Here is a 22,158-nt window from a genome sequence, read left to right as displayed (position 1 = left end):
TACGGCGTGCCAGATAAAGGGTTTCATGAAACATAGAATGTAGGGCAGAAACAACTTTTGATATCATGGATATTAACGCCCACGGAACTCTCTAAACGCTGTCTCCACGGAGCCGCCTCCCTTGATAGCTTCTGCGCACTTTGCATCTGCTTCAGCAATAGCTGGAATAGCTTCCAAGACCTGCTCAGCAAGCTCCTGAGGTAGACACACAACGCCGTTTAGATCCGCAATGATATAGTCGCCGGGTTTAATCCACACATCCTGAACGTCTGAATTGAGCCGAACGGGCACGTTGACTTCCGACGGGCGGCATACTGCCCCTCCAGCGGTAGTGCCTACAGATTTTGCAAAGAGGGGAAAGTTAAGAGAACGGTGCTCGTCGAGATCACGAACACGTCCATCGATCACAACACCGGCTGCGTTGAGAGCCTGAGCCCGAAGCGTCATGAGACCGCCATAAACAGCATTTATGTGCGGGAGGGGTTGAGAAATGAAGACCACTGCGCCAGCTGGTATTTTGTCAATCTTCAAGCAGGGTTAGCAAAGCATCGAAATTATTGTCTTTGTTGATTTGGTCCAGGTCACATACATAGTTTCCTTGAACCTTGGGTGCGGCCTCGTCCGACTTGCGAACAAATTTGACAGTGAACGCCTGCCCGACGATTTTGGTCTCTCCAGCCTGAAACTCGGGTGAATACATAGTCAGTCCTTCGAGGAATCCTCCATTAGGGTATTTGAGCTTTGAAAGACCGTCGGCAACCTGGTCACGTACTGGTTAGTTACCTGCTAATGGTCATATCGCTTTCAAGTTCCTCGCCAGGAATGAAGGGCTCATATAATACTTACATCGCAGGTACCCCATCGTTGTAGATTTGCGATAATATTTCTCGCGTCTGCGGACATCATTAATTCTGGTAGTATGTTGGGGAGACATGGCCTCCGCAGCGTATTCGGTTGTGTCCTAGTAGTATATAAGTGGTATGGTGCTTTCTTGGCTGTTACCCTCACGAGCCTCCTTCCATATCGTAGGGATCATGCAATTCGCGGAACCCGTTGGCATCATGGTGTAATGGCTGCAGTGAAATCACGATCCAACGGCGGGTCGACAATTGGCGGACGGAGTCCAAACCGACGGCAGTCTTGGCCCATGTTGTGGCCGTTTCCGGACATCCTACTAGATCTTCCGGGGGAAGTGAATTTCAGATGATTCCATAGAACGCACACACCAAAGATCCCTTGGATGGAAATATTTTCTCGGTGGTAGTCAGCTGCACACTGGACTCCCTCCCGGACGTGTCTCACTTGAAGATTCTTTCCGTGACAGCGTACTAGCCGTCAATCAGTACTTAATACCAAACGCCGTTGCCCCCGTCCCGAGGACTCAGCATTGAAAACAAGCTTGCAAACACACCTGGGTACGCATGCCCTGATGTGACCATCTCTTGAGTTTTTGTCCGTGAAGCTAGGCGAAATACAATCAACATGGCGAGCGTACCCCTTCAAACAGGGACTTTTCCGAAAAAGCCCGTGCCACCCGGCGCATGGGATACCCATCACCACATATTCGAACCCCACCGCTTCCCCTACGCTGAAGGTCGACACTTCACTCCCGCTCCCGCTACACTGGAAGACCTACAGGCGTTTGAAAGGGCCATCGGAGTCGATCATGTATGCATCGCACATGGCCTCTCCTACGGCCCAGACTGCAGCTCCCTTCTCTACTACTTAGGCCTTTTCGGTGGCGAAGCAAGAGGAATCTGTGTTTTGGACTTAGAGAGCGTGACAGATGAGCTTCTAGACGAATACCACGCTGCGGGCGTCCGCTCAGTGAGACTGGATTTCAATCGACATAAAGCGATGGACAATGTCGACGTCCAAGCCCAACTAATCGATGCCACATCCAAGAGACTGGCCGAATGGGGCATCCACCGATGGAGTATTCAGATCCAGCAGCCACATTTAGAGTTCTGGTCTCATCTACGCGACGTAGTGAATAGGAGCTCGGTGCCGATCGTGGTAGACCATTTTGCCTTGGTCGCTGGAAGCAGCTACAGGGCCAATGATCATAGTACAAATATCCAGAACGAGTCATACCTAAGCGAAGCAGAACGCGTCGGACTAGAAACGCTCTGTGAAACACTCAAAGATGGAAGCTTGTGGATGAAGCTCTCTGCTCCTTACCGATGCTCAAATCTTGCGCCGGAGTATAATGACTTGCGATGGATTACAAGGCGTTTTGTCCAGTGTAACCCGCGACGCATGGTTTGGGGGAGTGATTGGCCTCACACACAGCGGCATAAGGACCGCGCGGGTAGGAGCACTACCAGCGTGGAGCCGTTTCTTAAAATTGATACCAGGACTTGGATTGAGTCTCTGAGTCGATGGATGTCGGATGATGAGTGGCACCTGATGTGGGTGGACAACCCAGCATTGTTGTATGATTATCAATGTTTACAGAAGAAAGCATAGTTGTAATAGATATATCTGCATAACACACTCACACATACCCTTGTATTTTTTTCACATTCGCCGACACTGCATCTGCCACCTGATCCGTGGTCGCTGAACCTCCCAAGTCAGGTGTCAATGTTTGTCTCTCTTCTACGACTTGGGCTACGGCTAGCTTTATCGCTGCTGCTTCTTTCACGTAGTGGGCATGCTCCAGTAGCTCCGCGCCAGAAAGGATCAATGCTAGAGGATTCGCGGTGCCTGTCCCGGCTATATCTGGAGCTGCTCCATGCGTTGCTTCGAAGGTCGCAAAATGATCGCCGATGTTTGCGCCGGGTGCCAGGCCGAGTGAGCCAGCCAGTCCAGCCGCCAGATCGGAGAAGATATCGCCATATTGATTGAGAGTTACCACTACGCTGAACCTCAAGGGGTCGCGGACGATAGCATAACATGCCGCATCGATCATGATGTCATCAGCTTCGATGTCAGGGTAACGCTGTGCAACATCTCGGAATGTCCGCAGGAACAGTCCATCGGTAGCATGGAGAACATTGGCCTTGTGGAGGCATGACACTTTCTTTCGGCTGTGAGTCCGTGCATATTCAAAGGCGTACTCGGCGACCTTCTGCGACGCGGTGAGGGTAACCCGCTTGATAGCCTCTGCAGCAGTACCGTCCTCCAGTTCCCGTTCCCAGCCAATGTATATGTCCTCTGTGATTTCACGCATTATCACAAGATCCATCTTTTCATGACGACCAGAAATACCTTTGTATCCTCTAATGAAGCGAGGGTTGACGAAAAGCTTCAACTCCCGCCGGATCGCATTATTTATAGAGGGGTAGGTTGCTACAGAGCCGTCTGCCTGAGGGCAACTAATACGCCCTTCAAGCTTTTCTGCGAGTAAGGGAGCCTTGATGCACAACTCAATGTTTTTCAGACACTCTATAACTTCAGATGGTAGGGGGTGTCCGTATAGCTCTCTAGCCTCATTTGCAACAGGGATAAATACCCATTTAGGTTGAACCCCTGTCGCTTCAAGGACTCGCATAGTGGCCGCTGAGATTTCTGGGCCGATACCATTGCCTTTAATCACGCCGATACGCATCTTGAACCAAGACTAAGGGTCAAAAAAGTGGACTTTAGGGTAATAAGATGTGGATGATCCTATTCAGAGAAAGCAAGAGTCTGACAATTTCCCGCCATCACTATAAATAAGTCAGACCTCTGGAAAGAAAAAGTCTAAAGGAAGTAAAGTTTTTCGGTTACCCAGCAGATTCTGGTACACGTACGTCATTATGGCAACAACCCACAATGGTTCCGACAAATGTGATACTCTAATGCCTGTCTCTTTAACTGCTTAATGATTGCTGCAACTAGAATTGACACAACAGACCGCTCAGCCGCTCAACTGCCAAGTAATATATACATACGTGATTGTTTCAACGACAACCTGAGTTGGCTTCCAACATGACTGTATGCTTGCAACACTTTCGCTCGACACATGATATTCCGAACGGTTACATATTTCAGGTTCTCTCGTTGGGAAAATTGCAAAGTTCGCACAGAGATACTCCTTTGTATCTTTTGTTCCCTGGTTCCATATTTGCATTTTTATTCTCATTATGGTGTCAGCCTCCCCTTTACTGCAAGGTGGTGAGGAAGTGGAAATATCACAGACCTACCAGGCGAGGCTCTTAATTGGCGGTCAGGAAGCTTTGGCGTATCCTATATCATAATGGAATTGCAATTATGTATCTAAAAGACCAGAACAGTGGTCACCAGCTGCATATAACTAATAGTAAAATAACTATTAGATATAAAGCTAGATGGGTGATCTATGCTTTCTATTAAAGGTTAGGAATTAATTTCCTAGAAACCTTTTCTTCTATCTGCAGAACTAAAACCTAGCACGGTATGGACGTCTCAAGGCTTTTGATTTTGAAATGAAGAAAAGTCAGCCTTTGCTACTCCACAGATTCGCTTACAGATAGCGGAGACAGACAGCAAAGGTCGTCTCGCCAAAACTATTCTTTTACCATAACGTATATATGAATATATACAAGTCAATCCAACCATCTTACACACGCCACTATCTCGCACCCACATCTATCATCTATAACACAGAACTCGTCACTGAACTAAAGAATCCGTCTAAATGTTGCTGTTTCTCAACGCTGGGCCGTGGCCTCCGCCGCCCATAACGACCAGCTGGACAAATAGTCCGCGGGGTAGTCCGATTGCACAGGGAACCCCGTCGCGGCCACAAAGGCAGAGGCTTCTGTGGCAGCTGGCACATCGCCTAAGGCGGCGCATTCGCTATCGTTCACGTCCCACTCCGAGAAGCTGTCGTCATCCGCGTTTACCAAGACACCCGTCCCATTCTGATAGATGTCGTAGCCCCCCAGATACAGTGGACTCACGTCGTCAGGCACCTCGGACGAGAGCGGCAGGTGCGGGTAAATGTTGCCCAAGGCCTTTTGCACGTACCGGGCCAGCGTGTACATGGCGTAGTTGTCAGAGTTGCATTGGGTCCAACCTCGGCCAAAGCGGGCCAGAGCCTTGGTTGACTCCGACCCGTAGGCGTATACCCACTTGGTATGCGGAGGATTAGTGAGCCATCCGATCTTGAGGTCGGTGATGTGCGGATTGCCGTTCAGTGACGCCCAGTCGACGTGGAACAGCTCGTGGACCCAGACTCTCGCCTGGTTCAAATAATAAGTGTTCAGATTGGCCCAGGTGCTGGCGGGGAGTGTGTTAGGATGGTCATAGGTGTTAACCTTGTAGTCCAGCGTGTCAAAATCGAAGTAGCGGTCGCAGATGTTGAAAGATGGTATGTGGTATTTGGGATCGTTATTGACTGTGTAGGCAATAGTGCCAGTGTCGATCAAACGAGGACAGTCTTTAAGAAAGCCATCACAACGAACGGCCAGCTTCCACGCGAACCAGCCACCCCAGCCTGGTTGAATAGTTGAAAACTGCTTGAAGGCAGCAGTAAACTTTGCCTGTAGGTCTCTTATTTCCGCTGGTGCGCCCAGAAACTCGATAGCAGCACCCTCATTGAAGTTAATACCATTGTCAGCCTCGGTCTTTATCTGGTTCATGATCTTCCATGACTGTTGCCACCCGGAGAAGATCTCCCTCTTCTGGAACCGGTCACATCTATCGAAACCGATTAACCGCGTCGCTAGGTCTGACAGGTTGTAAGTCTCGAACTGGGAAATATCGTAATTGCTCATCGCCAGAGCCTCCTCAAAGAGCTGCTCGTTTTCACTATCGTCTGGGTCAGGCAGAGGCGGTCCGATGACTATTGGTGGCAGGTTTGGATCTGGATATGGCCCTTCGTAGCCATCCAGGCCTCCAGGACACTCGTTGAACCAAGTATTTGCGATAGCGGTTGCGGGATACACATCGTGGTAGTCAGCGCGCCCATTGGCTCCGACCTTTGGGAAATAGATGTTTTCACCGCGACCGTGTCCATTGAAGCGAGTTCCCTGGCTGATCCACGTCATGCTGCTGCCCGCCGCAGGAATCAGGCCGCCGTTCTTCCAGACGCGGACTTCACCATTGAACTTGTTGACCCAGATGAGATCGACACGCCCGTCGCCGGTGACCTACATTGACCACCATTAGTTAGTTAGCTCCGCCAAGAATCAAATCATCTCCTGCACCGAGAAACCCTGAACATACATCAGCCCACCTGAATTGGCTCTGTCGAAGTTGCCTTTCGGCGCAAACTTGATCTGTCCCAGATCCTTGTATCCGCTTGCAGTGTATAGGATGGCCGAGGACTCGCCGTCTGGTTTCATACAGATGTAGTCAACGCGGCCGTCGCCGTCTATACGGGGAGAGGTTTAATTAGACGCATGAACTGATTATTATCCTGAGGACAGCTGTCTGCCCACTTACCCAGGTCTCCAAATCGCACTGCTCGGTCATGAAGACCTAGACCCCAGCCCAGAGTGCACGCGGGCGCAAGGGGAGGTACAAAGACTGGCGAGGCAAATGTGGGAGACTTGTCTCCTTCCTTATACGTGTTGCGCCACATCTCTACCTGACCCGTGCGCCTCTCTACAGAAAGGATGTCGCCAAGACCATCACCATCCCAGTCGCCCTGATCATCAGGTCCAGTTAGCGTAGATTCTGGCGTACCTGGATGATAAGATGATGATTTGACGCAAGGATTACAAAGTGGATGCTCTTCCTGTCCCTATTGATATCAATGATCAAACGATGCACTCCCCAATCAAGCGGACTCTGGAGGTTTTTAAATAGTCTGATCTCGCCATTAGAGCGTACCCAGAGGTAATCTGTGCATTGAATGAATGTGAGTTCAACCGTCCAACAGAGCAGGTAGTTGACAAGGGATACATATACGCACCGTCATAGCCACATCCAAACATGTCACAATAGAACACTCCATCTCCTTTGAGCTTTGTGCCCCCAGATCCCTGGTTCTCGAAAAGAGTCAAGTCTAACGATGTGAAAGCGCCCCCTGAGCCGGAGGGCTCGCCCTTATGTGCCCACATACGGTCCGCTCGTCCACTTCCCTTGATTCGACCCAAAACAATATCAGTTCGCCCTTCGGATCCCACGACCTGCTCGTGTCCCAAATAGACCCACTCCAATGCGGGCGGATACCGCTGCTGTTATAGTTCCGGTCTCCTCACTTGTTAATGAAGATCTGGGACGAGCCTCCAGGGGACAGATAAACGCAATCTGCTCTGCCGTCGCGGTTGATGTCGACGAGGTTGACACCCGCGATCCCGTTTTCTTCGTGTTAAGAAAGAGAAGTGTTGTTATTTTTTACCTAAGACAGTTAGCCAAAATAGCATAAGAAAAGAAAGAAAAAGAAAGAAAGAAATATAAAACACTTACTATGCTTTTCCAATACCCATTGTACCGGTTCGTTGGTGCATCACCCACACCACCAGTGCGCCGGCAGAAAATATCACCAGTATCATCCAACGCGCAGTAATCGAGACGCATTCTATGAAAGGAATTGCTGCTACGGAGCTAGATCTAGCCCAGCCCAGAGATCCCTTGGCAGTCATACCACATCATTCACTGGAAGCAGAGTTCTAACACTAAGGCTTATCCACAATAAAAATGGCCGAAACCTTTACAAAAAACCATGATTAGGTTTCCTTGTGAATCCACGGGCACATATAGCTCTTATCCGCATGCAGCTTTAAGCATTGCATCTAGATTACTTATCGCACTAGCTGTGGATGAATCAGTCAATTGTATACATATTGCTTTCTTATCTATTGTGTTTTATTAACATCACCACTAGGATTTCAGATTTCAGTTCCAGTATGTTAGCTGTCGCTAGTGGCTTCCGGCCGCTTGAATTGTAGACCGCATGTTTAATATGAAAACCAAGGACTACTACTCCCCATTCCAGTCATCGCATCTGCCTTGCCTGTCTCCCCGGAATGTCTGACGTAGATGGTCACAGTATTATCTACGTAAGGAATCTACCCCGTGGCCTACTATATTGCCGCCACACCTTACTTGCCATCAAGATGTCTACCGTCCTCCGCAAGCTGTACACGAATGGTTATATAATTTACTGCCGTGCTGCCTGGGTCCCTTTCTCCGATATTACAAAACTACTCATTGAAGACTTGGTTTGTCAATTTCAGAGCGCGAACGGAGCCTATATTCTTGGATAGCTTGGTCCATTCAACTGTCTGTTTATCCCAGAAGGTTTGGACTGGTATACATGGAAACCCTCCGCGGCCTTCCTGAGGACCATGAAGAGATTTGATAGTCGATAACTGAGGTGGTAAATCTAGTAGTGTACTAACAATAGCTTATGCATGATACTACGCATTACCGTAGGTCGGAGTTTACTCAGATTTCTGGTTATGGATTACAAGCATTCATGTGGACAAGGTTGAGCGGTTCTGGCGGTACCTTCAGCGACCAAGATTGCCAAGGGCAATCACTATCTGGTCAACCTGTTGATCAAGAACCTTATAGTTCTTGGTTGCATGTAGACACACTTGTCGTTGAGTGGCGCATGCCTCAGTTGTTGGGTCCAGCTACCATAGCCTAAGCTAGGAGCGATAGGATCACCAGGCCAGCTGATGATTTATTGAAAAGGGCTACTTGGATAGACAATGACTTGTTCCGCAAACAATAATGAAGCGTCATTTGCCTGCAATAATGATGCAATGATACAATATCTTATGTCAACAGTAGGTGCTTGCTCAATTCATTCAATGCCCACTGGAGATTGCTCGGCAGAGATGAAGTTTATAAAGTCCCTTTCTTCACACATTCACTTCGTCCATGATTCCAAACAGCAAGACTAACCACTCTTCATTGAATCTTCGACTTTATATTAGTATTTACTTCCATATATTATGGTTGGAAATTGGCACTTGTCCTCTCACCAGGACGGCAATAAGCCTTGGATTTATATCAAGGATCACCACACCCATCTTCAGGCTTGCTGCAGGGACGAAAGCGGCAACTACCACCACAGTGACCTTAACCTTGATGATTACCTCGGAGACTCAAAGGGTATTTCCATGTGTGCTACTGTAAAAGCAGCCATGTTCTAACCTGTCCTAGATAGATTTATGTGGGGCGGCCATGACTTCACCCGTGATGCGGACGGGGAGACAGTTCAATTTAATTGGGAGGGACCCCCTAATGGCCCAAAAAATCCTATACTCCGGGCTCAGTTTCATGGACATGGTGCTGACGTCAATACTGCTGAGCGCATCAGAAACATTAATGGCCACCTGGAGTATGAGCCCTAAGCTGTTGAGCATTCAAGGCAGTGGCAGCTAGTGTCGTCCTGCATAGCCTAGTTTATGCTTGAAGACACATTTCATGGCTGAATATGTTCTCAGGAGGTACATACCATGGTTTCCATGTTTTGGTTAGGATCCACCTTGGGGTAGGACTTTTTATTCCATGAATTGTGGGTTTTTTCCCTTCCTGTAATGCAAATGCAAAGGCGGTGGGGTTGTGCTGCAAAGTCATTAGGAACTGTTGTGATTCAGAGGAAATTATTGTCATTGTTCTCATCTGAGATTATGAGTGTTTTCATATAAGTTGAGGGTCAGATTGATGTCAATTTGATTCTATACGCAATAAATTCCGTATGCAAAGCTCTATTGTCAGCTTGATCAAGCCTCGATTCGCTATTATCCTGGCTACCATATCATGGTGGTTGGCTGGTAGTCGTATATGGTACTGAGGGAGTTCGGTCGGTCAAATGTGAATATGAAGGTATTCGGATAGTAGGTGACGGAACCAGATGAGAATTGATAGGAAACACTCAAGATAGGGAGCTTCAATGGATACTAATCATTCTGATTGAGAGGCTCGACTAAGCTAAGATACATGTTCGCTCGGTAGGAATATGAAGGATTTCAAATCTGTCCAAATACTTGGTTTAATGGGTGTCTACAGGCTGAACTGATACAGCTCCACAGGTGCTATCCTACGCCGTCATGTTTCTATAAGGAGTACCAAAACGCAGTCCTTTGCCTCATACAGAGAGACCTCCGAAAGGGGTATGGGCTATGACAATGAATTTTGTGCTACCTTCCTAGATAAATGCGTGTCCATGACATATTTATAAATGATCGATAACCTTCCACGCCATGTATCCTGGAACTGAGGGAGGATACTGGGTGGATTGCAATACCGAATAGAAACATCTCCACTTGTCAGAAGACATTTCCATTATCTAGTCTGGAATTACACAGCTACAAAGAGTCCATGATCGGGAACACCATTCTAGACGTGACTCGGCTTGCAGTTCGGCCCATGGCTACATGAGATATGACGTTATAATCGCGTAAAACCTGGATTTGCCATAAGTTACAGATACTATATGGACTTCTGGTTCTAAATCATTCTAGATTTTGTGAGATGTGTATATATTGGAGTAGATAAGCCCAAATTTTCATATTCACTCCGAAACTAGTTCGGGAATTATTGGGAAAGAATCGTCAGGATCTTTGCAAAAATGAAGCCTGTTCTACTTATTCTTACTACCCTACTTCCTCTCACTCTTAGAGCCACCCCCGCCGATGGGCCAGAGTTGGAGATCCATGACAAAGCTGCCAAGCAGGCCCAATGCACACTTGGAACTACAAGAGATTTCTATCACGAGCCCTGTGCCTGCACAAACCCTGCAGGTAAATATAACAAGGGCACCAACATCAAGGTTCTATGTTCTGTTGATGTCTGTGGAAAGTAAGTTTTCTCTCTTCATAGAGCTTGCCCGTCCCCTGCCGTCAAGTGGCGGAGACATGACACTCAAATGAATTGGACAGACCGTGGTACAAGACCGATAAAGGGACTTATGTGGCGTTGCTTGGTCCTAAATGTCATAGTAAGTGCTTTCTCCTTTAAGCAGCGACATGGGAGTCAGTAATGCTGTGATTTTAATAGGCTAACTACTAGATAGCTCCTGAGCCCCCAGATTGCCCTATATAGCAAAGGTTAATACTCTCGGAGGTTGGGTGCTGAAATGTGTTTGAGTTTCTTATAAACATTTATGAGGTTTTTGGACTGTTACTAAAAGTGGCTTTTTCTTTTCTTACTTCTCAATTACTGCAAATCAAAGTCTAGTGTAATAATAGTGGTGTCTCACATTTGTGGTCTAAATTTGACTTACGTCTAGATGTCAAGGCCAACCTTATGGGAGGTGTGTAGCTATTTTTTTTAGAGTTAGTCGCTAGTCCATGGTGAGCCGCACTGCGACCGCTTTTCCACGCCCCTGATTGGTTGGTGAGTTTGGTGCATTGGTTTTTCTTTTCCTTTACCGCCCACCTGAGCTTCTGTCCTCTAGCTTTCCCATCCTATTAGCTTAGTATATGCCTAGACCACTTTGTGTAGATCAACCGAGAAGCAATACTTGCTTCTTTCTCTCCTCCGTCACTGCATCATGGTCGCGTTACTATGTGTCATGGTCAGTGCCACAGTCTTGTGTTGGGGTTAGCTTGTAATAACCCTTCTTCTTCTTCCCGTTGGGATAATGATCGTCGCGGTTGTGGTAGAGTCACCAAACTGTATGTTAGGAGTTACTAGAGTTGCATAACCGAACCGCTAAAATCGAATCCGACCCTCACCGAACTCACAGCGGTGAGGGTTCGGTTCCTAGCCTAGGGAATTGCTTTGGTTTTGGTTTTGGTAGGGTGAAACCAATTTGAGTTCGGTTAAAACTGTCGGTTTCGATTTTTGAGGTTTTATCGGATTCGACTAACCAACCCTCACTATTTTAGATAGAAATCACTAATTTCTAGGATCTATCTAATAATTTTGATATCACTAGATAGCCCTAGATCTAGGCTATCTAAATATATAAATATCGATTCAAAATACCTAGTGGTTAGTAAGATATAAGGGGATAATCATTTCTGTCATAGGTTGGTATGAAAGTAGTGGTGGTTTATATATATATATATATCAACCTTTAATAATCACTATGATCTAAGGATGATTTTAACCACCACCCATTCAGCCCTATAGATATTAAATTGATATTTTAGATATAGATTATTATAATGATAAATACTATATATTTCATATAAAAAATATTAATTTTCTATAAGTATAGTGATAGTATGGTAGATAGTATGGCAGTTAATGATCATTTAAAATTTCAGAACAGCAAAAATTCACTAAATGATAGCAGTTTAACTCACCTGAAATCAAACCAAATCTAACCATGGTTAGTTAGTAGGGGCCTAGCTATGCCTATCTAGGCCTAGTAGCCAGTTTTTGCGGTTAAACTTGAACTAAATCAGAATAGATTAGGTTTGGTTCTAATTTCTAAAATTTCGACTCGAAATCGCAGCAGTTCGGTGCCAACTGGTTTTGAACTCGCCCGAACTCGGACCAAATGCAACTCTAGGAGTTACAGTGGCATGTCAAAAGTAATCCAGTGTATTTACCGCTAGGCCAGATAAGGCAACCAGAATTTTTTATATGCAGATCAAATCTAATGACTCCATCCAATACTATGAATAGAGTGGCATAACCGACCTAGAGTTGCATTTGGTGTGAGTTCAGGCAAGTTCAACCTTAGTTAGACCCAAACTGCTGCAGTTTCAGGTCTAAATTTTAGAACTTAGAACCAAATTAAACCTGATCTGGGTTAGTTATGGTTTTACTATAAAAAACCATAGCTAGGCCCAGCTAGGCATAGCTAGGCCTATACTAACTAATTATAGTTAGATTTAGTTTAGTTTTAAGTTAGATAAACTGCTATTCTTAACCACACATCTTAAGCTTATAATATATAATAATATCTCTTTATATACTGATTATTTTAATTCAAGATATTATTTATATAAGAGTTAAGATGCTAAGGTTTTATCTTAACCTAGTAAGTAATAGATTTAAGCTATATTAGGTAAGTTTATAGTTTATAGCTAGAAACATAATAAAATATATAAATATATATATAAATATCATAAGTATTTATATATAATAATAACTATAATATATTATATCAGCCCCCTCATGCCTATTAATAATCTAAATATACTTAATCTAACTATAGTTAGATTAAGAAAGGATATATAGCTTTAATAGATTTAATATAAATAAGAATGTATATAAGAACTATATAACTAACTAAGTACTATGCAACTAACTAAGTATATAACTAACTAAGTACTAAAAATATAATACAGAACACTGAATCTAACTATAGTTAGATTAAGAAAGGAATAGATATTATATAAATATCTTTAATATATTTAACTAGGCAATATAACTAAGTATGTAAAAATATAACTATATAGTATATAACTATATAGTAAAGGTAAATAACTAAGTAGGATTATATAATAAGAGCTAACTAATTATATATATTATATATAACTAATAAAGAAATCTATATCTAAACTATATTCTTTAACATTTACTACCTCTTAAGTTATAAATACTAGATTAAAATAAAGAATAGTAACTTAATAGTAAATATAAATAAGTATAAGGTATTATACTATAGCATAAATACTTATCTCCTAACTAGAATATAGGTTTTTAAACATTCTCTTCTATTATATCTAGAATTTTGAAAATAGCCCTATTTTTTAAAATAACCTTAGATTTTAAAAATACCCCCCTTTCTTAAAAATTAATAAAGCCTAATCTTACTATAGTTAGATTAATAGAGCTCCTATATCACTACTTAGGTAAGTATCTTATAGTTTCTATTTATACTTAGATAAGCCTATTTACCTTACTTATTATAGATAAATCTAACTATAGTTAGATTTATCTATAGTAAGTAGTATATCCTTCCCTTCCACTATTTATTTTCCTAATTTTAAATTCTAACTATAGTTAGATCTATAGATACTATAGCTAGTAATAGGGCAGTAGCTATACTAAGAAAGAAAGGGAAGACTAAGATAAAGAAGACTAAAGAGGTAAATAACACCATTACTATAGATATAATAAAGGATAATACTATATACTAAGAACTAGAGTAGAGTTATCTTAGGACTATTATTCTTAATATTTAGAACCTAAGCCTAGAATAGTAAATAGAATAGAACCAAGCCCTTAATAAAGATCTAATTAAAAAATTAAAGCTTATATTAAAAGCTAGTACTTAAAGATTCTCTATTAAAGATAGACTAAGGGTATTAATAGATTCTAGATAGTATAATAAGCTATTATAGCATGCTATTTAGCTTATATATCTAGATAAGACTTTTAACTTCAAAAAGGCTACTAATAAAAAGGTATTAGTAGCTATAAAACTCTATGCTATTAAGTATACTAGTATAAAGGTATAGATTAAATCTAACTATAGTTAGATTTAGTAGCTAATATATACTAGGATAAGTTAATTATAATCCTATTAATTCTACCCTTAGTTAACCCCCTAATTATTATAAATAGGTAATATTATATTAAAGCCTTTATTAGTCTCCTTAAGGAGTAGGCTAATAATACTAGACTTTCTATAAAAGATTAGTAAGAATAGCCTATTATAGTACTAACTAATAATATAAATTCTTACTATAGTTAAATTATATAGTTACTAATAGGAATAGATATATAGCTAGGCTGCTAATATATATAAAGAAGATCTTATCTTACTAAAGGTTCTATAGGCACTAATAGCTAATTAATAAACTATCTAGAAACTAAATATAGAAGGATTTAATACTATCTAGTTTATTAGCTAATTTAAAGCCCTCTTACCTAAAGAATAGGAGAAAACCCTATTACTAACTAAGATAGAAGATTAGGTTAATAATATCTTTAGTATTAATCTTACCTACTCTATATAAATTCTTACTATACTTAGATATAAGTAATTCTATCTGCTTACCTATAAGTATTATATAATATACTATAGTAAAAAATATTTTAACTAGACTTTAATAGATAATATTATATAGATAAAACTTAATTTAGTAAGTAAGAGCCTATATTAGTATTTATAAGGTATAGTAGCTAATTTAATTATAGTTAGATTTAGATAGCTAAGTTTTATAAATTTTTTAATTTTACTAAAAAAATCTTTAGTAATTATAAGTATTCTATATCCTTATCTAATTAGTTAAAAATCCTTAAGATTAAGGAAGGCTATCTAAATCTTATACTATAGATTCTATTCTTTCCTAAATATAAAGACTACTAGGATAGATAGAAAAGAAAGAAGATATCTTAGCTACTCCCTATAGAATATTAGTAGTAAGTTAAGCTTCTATAGCTTAGGTTACTATTCTAACTAGATAAGTATATATATATTAACTAGTAACTAGGCTTCCTGTAGATACTTAATAATAAAGAGTATATTTAAGTTTTTAAAAATCTTAGGGCTAATTATACTCTTAAATACCTAATATAGTAAGTAGTAGTAATCTAACTATAGTTAGTTTTATACTAATATTTAACTAGGTCTAATTAGGGCATCCTATATAGAAATATAGTAATACCTCTTAAATCTCTACTTAAGTATATTATTATATAAATAGATCTAATATAGGTCTATCCACAGGCTGCTAGTAATATACTAAAGATTTTTACCTAGGTTAGTACTATTAAGAATATCCTATTTAAGGATACTAGTTTAGTAGATAATATAGAGAGATTCCTATTAAATCTCTAGGCAGAAGTTAAGAGTAAGAATCTCTAGTAAGATCCTTATATTAATAAATAGATAAGCTTTAATCTAACTATAGTTAGATTAAAACTAATAAAATTTAGTTAAGCTTCTAGCTAGATATCTTAGAGACTAGTACTAAGACTATTATTTATCTTAATTACTTTAAGGCTCTATACTAGTAATAGATTATTAAATTAATTACTAAATATACTAGATAATATCTTACTAATATAATAGAGAAGTTTAATAATAATAATAAGCTAGTAGGGGGTTCTTATATCTATTTTAACTATAGTAAGATTACTAACTATTACTATAGGTAAAAATTTAGATACTATACTATCTATAGGGTAGTATAACTATAATAGCTAACTTTATATAGAATTAGGTACTGCAGAAGGTGAAATTACTAAATATAAGTATAAACTATACCTTACTAGAGCTAGAAGGAAATATTAATAGTACCTTATAGTACTACTATAAATTAAAATAGCTAATATTAAATACCCTTAACTAGGGATAGAAAGCTAATAAGGTAAAGAAGAAGAGGGGTACTCCTAGGGTTATTCTAAATCTTATAAGCCTAGAGCCTATCCTAATCTAACTATAGTAAGATACTTATGTGAATGAAAATGAACAGTATATACTCAATAGTATATAAATGACAAAGGAAAATTTCACGAATGCAAAGGGGAATAGATGGCTTGCCTAGGTATAAAGGAAGAATAGGAAGAATAAGAAGAATAGGAAGAATAGGAAGAATAGGAATAATAGGAATAATAGTAGAAGGAAAGTAGCTAAGGATACCTTAGCTAAAATATCTTAATTCCTTAGTTATTATAACTAGCTATAGAGTAATTTAAGGGTGTATTTATAGGTGATTTCTTCTAGTATAAGCCATTCAAATATTAAATGGTCTCATAGCTAGGTAATCTCATAGATTAGATCACTATTTGCTAATGGTTGAAATCAATGATTATTAATGACGATCCATACCCGCAAGAGCTGTAGATATAGTCAATAATCAACCATAGCATATCAAATCATTGATAAGATAAGATTAATGATTATAATTCTCACCAACACCCCCCCTTAAGCTAAGCATGGGAATATTTAGATTAAATATATAACTTCCTAGTGCAAAAACCTTTTATAAAAAAGGAAAAAAGGCACTAGTTTCTTCTCCTAGCTAATATGCTAGTATCTAGCATTAAAAACCTCTAATCAGGCAAAAATATGCTAGTTATATCAGCCCTGAATGAATGGCAATTCTTTTAATATAGCTAATTTATAAGGACAAAACCCTTATAGGGAATAAAACCTTATTATATATCCTTACTAGATCCCAAGCTAGCTATTTTCATAAATGTTTTATGTAGCAGATTATTCTTATTTTTAGTAAGGAAATTAGCTAGCTAGTATTTTCTAGGAATGTAGATAAGTTCTACTTTTCCTTCTTAAATAGCCTGTCTATTGAAATGATATATAATTTTAATATATTTAGATCTTTTATAAAATTCAGGATTTTCAGCTAGTTTCTTAGCTAAATCACTATCTACTAGGATTCTAGGAATCCTAGCAGTATAGCCTAGATCTAGATAATTATTTAGGTATTAGAACATGCTATTTAAATAAATAGCTTCTTTTATAGCCTCTTTTAGGACCATATACTCAGCCTCACAGCTACTAAGAGCTATAGTTTTCTGTAGCTAAGAGTTCCAGCTTATAGGGTTATTAATCCCTATATCACTACTTAGGCTAAATATATATCCTAAAGTAGATCTTCTTTAATCTAAATTATTACCCCAGTCTGAATCAGAATATCCTTTTATAAAAAGATTATTCCTATTATAGTTATATATTAGGCCTAGTTCTGGATATCTTAATAGATATTTCTAGATCCTATTAAGAGCATTAAAATACTTATTATTAGGATTAGATATATATCTAGCACAGTTAGTAGTGCTAAAGGTAATATCTAGCCTGGTTTTTAGGGTAAGATATAGGATAGATCCTATTTACTTTTAATATTCTTTAATATCATTCTCACTAGCTTAGCTAGTAGATTTTCTTAGTTTAATCCCAGGTTCTCCAGGGATTAGAACAGGCTTATAAAGGCTATATATACTAAATCTTTTAAGTAGTTTTTTAGTATATGTGCCTTGGTGGATAAATAGTGTTTTATCTTTATAATTTATAGAGATATTATTCCCTAGAAAGGTTACCACTGAACCTATTTCTTTTAGTTTTATATATCTTTAAGCCTTATTAGATATCTCTCTAATATATACTAGATTTTCATGCATAATAAGAATATCATCTATATAGCATATAATAATGCATTTATAAGTAGTATTTATAAATATACCTTCATTATAAGGAAGGATATGAAAATCTAGTTCTTTTAGGACTTTAGTTAAATATTTATACCAAAGCCTTAGGGATTCTTTAAGGCTATAAATAGCCTTATTTAGGTAGCATACTTTACCCCTATATTTAGGATTATTATAGACCCCTATAGGTAGTATAGTATAGATATTAGTATTAATATCAGTATATATAAAGGTATTTTTAATATTGTATTGCATAATATGCCATCCTTTATTAATAGCTATTATTAGGATTAGATACTAGGTTTTAGTTCTGTAGATAGTGCTAAAGGTTTCTAGGAAATTAATTCCCCACCTTTAATAGAAACCTTAGATCACCCATCTAGCCTTATATCTAATAGTTTTTTTACTATTAGTTATATAGCTACTAGTTATAGTAGTAGTATTATTTATAGGCTTTTCTTTAAAAACCTATCTACCCTTTAGGGCAGTTTTCCCCTTAGGAAGATCAACTATATTATAGGTATATTACTTTTCTAGCTTATTTACTTCCTCTAGGCATGCCCTTAGCCATTCTTTAGAATTAGGGCTATTTAATGCCTTAGGGAAGGTATTGGGCTTATTTATAGTAGTAGTAGTAAGAAGGAAGTCTACTACCTCTCCCTTCTTATTTAAGGAATTTATATGATTCCTTAATATAGTATTACCTATAGTGAATAGGGCCCTATCTTCTCCTACTACTGAGAAGTTATTTATATTTATATTTCTCTAGGGAATTTGAATTTCAACCTTATAATTAGGAATAGTTGATATATCCCTTATTTTAGACCTAGTTATTAGTCTATTTTGATTCAGGCTAGCTTCTCTAGACTCCCTAATAGATTTCTTATTAGGGGTAGCTGAGCTAGACTCCTTTATAAGGCTATTATTAGCCTTTATATTAATATAATTATATTAATTTAAATCCCTTGGAATAGGGTGATTAGGCTAAGGTTCTAGGAAACTATTCTCTAGAATAGTAATATCCCTATAGTGCCTTATTTTTATTCAGATCCTATAGTTTATAGTGATTGCTTAGGTAGAAACTCCTTCATAGCTTAGGTAGAATTATAAGAAGGGGGCTAAAGCCCTTTAATATTGATATAATATATACAGGGTGGCCGCAGGCCTACCCCCTACCCTTATATAATTTAAAGACTCTATCTCCTATTATAATAAATGTTATCCTATCTAGTAGTATATCTAGATTAAGTAATTACTTAATGCCTAATTACTAAGAAGGTTTAAAAGATTCCTTAAAGGATTTAATCTAGACTATAGTATAACTATAATATATAATTATAATACTATTAAGAATGCTACTAATAATATAATATTAATAAAAATATTTTATCCCTTTTATTCTCAGACTAGTAGATATATATTAGATTAACTATTTTAACCTCCTTAGATTAATCTAGATACTAAAGATAGTAAAGGTTTATTATAGGATATCTTTTAGCTCTTCCCTAATATAATATTATAATAGTAAATATTATTAACTACCCTAAGTCTTCTAGAAAGTGATAGAGATATATTTAATATTATAATTATAATAAAAGATATAAAATTTAGGTTATTAAAGTTATTTTAATAAGTTTAAAGTAATATTAATAGTTATAACTTAGAAATTATAACCCTAATTTAACTATCCTCCTTTATTAATAAAATAAATAATACTAAATCTATATCTCCTAGTATAGAGACCCCTTAAACCTAGTCTACTGCTAGTAATAATAGTTTTAAGGTAGACTATACTTAATTCTAAGAATAGTTTATACTAGCTACTTAGAGTATAACTAATAAGAATACTTAGAATAGAATATCCTAATTATATACCTAGATAATTAAGTATCTCTAGGCTAAGTATAATTATTAGAATTATACTTAGTTAAAAGAGGGTATAAAAGCTATACCCCTTACTCCTAATCTTTTTATATTCTCTTAAAATATTATTAAAGTAAATAAGCTATATTAAAAGGTCTCTAATCTTAAGCCTATCTCTATATATAATAATAAGTATAGTAAGAATACTATAATAAAGTAGCTTAAGAGAATTAATAAGTACTTTTATAATAAGTAAACCCTTACTTAAAAGATTACTACTAAACTTAAAAAGATTACTATAGTTAAATATTATCTTATAGATTAGGCTAAGGAGTAATAGGATACTTATAAATAGAAGGTTAAATATAATCTAATAGCTATTATTACTACTTTAAAATAGTAGATCTAAGATAACTTTAGTAAAATTAGAGGAGAGAATAGATATTAGGAAGAATATAAGAAGTATACTTAAAAAAATTAAATAGTATAATTATATACTACTTCTCTTATTAAAGCTACTAAATATATTAAGTCTAGAATTCCTAATAATATATTAATTTAGAAGTTTATTACTAACTTAAAGCTAGTTCTATATATTTATTAGGTAGAAGATTATAATAAACTAACTTCTTTTAATAATATTATTTATTATTTTACTAAGTATAAATAAGGGATTATCTTATATACTTAGATATAGCTTTAATTATTTAATAAAGTTAATAATTACTAAACTAATCTAATAGATATTAATCTAAATATTATTATAGCATCCCTAGACTATCTAAGAAAAGGGATATATAAATAGAAGGTTTAGTACTAAAGTAATTAAGTATATTTTAATTATAGTTAGAAAGGCTATAATACTTAAGCTTATACTATACTAAAGTAATTAAATTCTAATTATAAAAAGTAGTTAGGAAATAAGAAAGACCACTAGATAAGGAAGCACTAGTTAGTTAATTATTAAAGGCTTCTAATATTAAGGACTATAAGGTATTTAATAATCTTAAACCCCTAAAAGAAGAAGATAATTCTAATAATAATAGTAAGAAGGAGAATAGGCCTCCCTAAGATAGTACTCTTAGTATAATAGAAATAGAACTAAATAATTATAAATATATTAATATATATTTAAATACCCTTAGATTAGATATCCTCTATTTCCCTACTAAGATTAAGGTATCTTAGATAGTAGCTTCTCTCTAAGCACTATTAGACTATAGATCTAGTTATATATTTATTTTAAAATATCTAGCTAACTCATTACCTCCTTTATAATTTTAATTTTAGAGAATATCTAAACCACTATAGATCTAATTACTAAATAACAAACTTATATATATATTATGCTAAGTTTAAATTCTACTAAGGATAAGTAATTAGTGCTATATAATTATACTATAGGTTCTTAAAACTATAGAGTATAATATTATTTTAGATTAAGATTAGCTAAAATATATTAATCTAACTATTAATTAGGTTATAGGATAGATGTGTATTAAGTAATATAGGATAAAGTCTACTACTATCTATCTAATTAACCTTTACTACTAAATTAATTTAGATTTAGATTTAGAAGTATCTATTAACCTTATCTTTATTAAACAGCTTTATTATATACTTTAAAAAGGATAATAAAAAGCCTAGTTATTTATTATTTATCTACTTAAAAAGGATAAAGAGATATTAATAGACCTATACTAGTTAAGTCCTCTACTTACCTAGTATAAAGATATATTTAGGGAAGAGTTATATCCTAGAATACCTCTAGAATAATTATTATAATATTATATTAATACTAGAGATTCCTCCTTAATTAATATAAACTCTTACCTATAGTTACCTAAGAAGTTTTATAAGATAAAGAAATAAGTTAAAGAGCTATTAAAGAAAGTAGTTATTTATTTTTTAGCTAGTACTTAGGGCTTTCCTATTATAATTATCCCTAAGGCTAATAGGAAATAGTAAATATATATTAACTATTACTTACTTAATAAAGTGACTATTAAGAATATCTATCTACTACTATAAATTTAAGAGCTTCTAGATTAAGTAGGTTAAACTAAGTATTTTTTAAAACTTAATCTCCTCTCTAGATATTAGTAGTTATAAATAGGTAAATTATTAATTCTAAAGATAGTTTTTAATATATTATTTAGTAAGTTTAAATTCTTAGTAATGTAGCGGGCAGGGCCCGCTGAGTGCTCAAGCCTACTAGGCACTCGCGATCTGCCTCAGGCACCAACAAACTCCTGTCCAGCAAGGACACCAGCAGTCATATAACCCTCATAGCAATCAATGTAGTAATCTATCTAGTCACATAATCTAGTCCACCACTCATACACTCCTTTTTATATTTGGCCGCCACAGCCCTAGTTAGAACCCTTCAGCAATTTCTTACTATCC

At 37.3% G+C, this 22,158-nt stretch overlaps 4 protein-coding genes across 4 annotated transcripts; 1 reads left to right on the top strand and 3 right to left on the bottom strand.

Moving 5' to 3' along the window:
• Positions 1–72: 72 nt before the first annotated feature.
• Positions 73–934, bottom strand: ALT_0008 (RraA family protein; the record flags this gene model as incomplete). Its single annotated transcript, XM_089598897.1, has 3 exons — positions 73–525; positions 590–771; positions 847–934. 3 exons carry the CDS (start codon positions 932–934, stop codon positions 73–75), a joined length of 723 nt encoding a protein of 240 aa, XP_089456561.1.
• A 548-nt stretch (positions 935–1,482) lies between these two features.
• Positions 1,483–2,469, top strand: ALT_0007 (uncharacterized protein; the record flags this gene model as incomplete). The annotated part of the gene is made up of 1 exon (XM_033564225.2): positions 1,483–2,469. The coding sequence occupies one exon, from the start codon at positions 1,483–1,485 to the stop codon at positions 2,467–2,469; it is 987 nt and encodes a 328-aa protein (XP_033420116.2).
• A 28-nt stretch (positions 2,470–2,497) lies between these two features.
• On the bottom strand, positions 2,498–3,553 carry ALT_0006 (isocitrate/isopropylmalate dehydrogenase family protein; the record flags this gene model as incomplete). Its single annotated transcript, XM_033564224.2, has 1 exon — positions 2,498–3,553. One exon carries the CDS (start codon positions 3,551–3,553, stop codon positions 2,498–2,500), a length of 1,056 nt encoding a protein of 351 aa, XP_033420115.1.
• A 1,063-nt stretch (positions 3,554–4,616) lies between these two features.
• On the bottom strand, positions 4,617–7,434 carry ALT_0005 (uncharacterized protein; the record flags this gene model as incomplete). The annotated part of the gene is made up of 6 exons (XM_089598896.1): positions 4,617–6,059; positions 6,117–6,283; positions 6,355–6,559; positions 6,598–6,755; positions 6,827–7,091; positions 7,324–7,434. The coding sequence occupies 6 exons, from the start codon at positions 7,432–7,434 to the stop codon at positions 4,617–4,619; spliced, it is 2,349 nt and encodes a 782-aa protein (XP_089456560.1).
• Positions 7,435–22,158: the final 14,724 nt, after the last annotated feature.

Source organism: Aspergillus lentulus, assembly GCF_001445615.1.
Source record: "Aspergillus lentulus DNA, contig: Alt01, strain: IFM 54703, whole genome shotgun sequence".
In the NCBI taxonomy this organism is placed as follows: Eukaryota; Fungi; Ascomycota; class Eurotiomycetes; order Eurotiales; family Aspergillaceae; genus Aspergillus; species Aspergillus lentulus.
The sequence above is the reverse complement of the archived record's forward strand: the minus strand, read 5'-3'. Positions and strand labels throughout refer to the sequence as shown.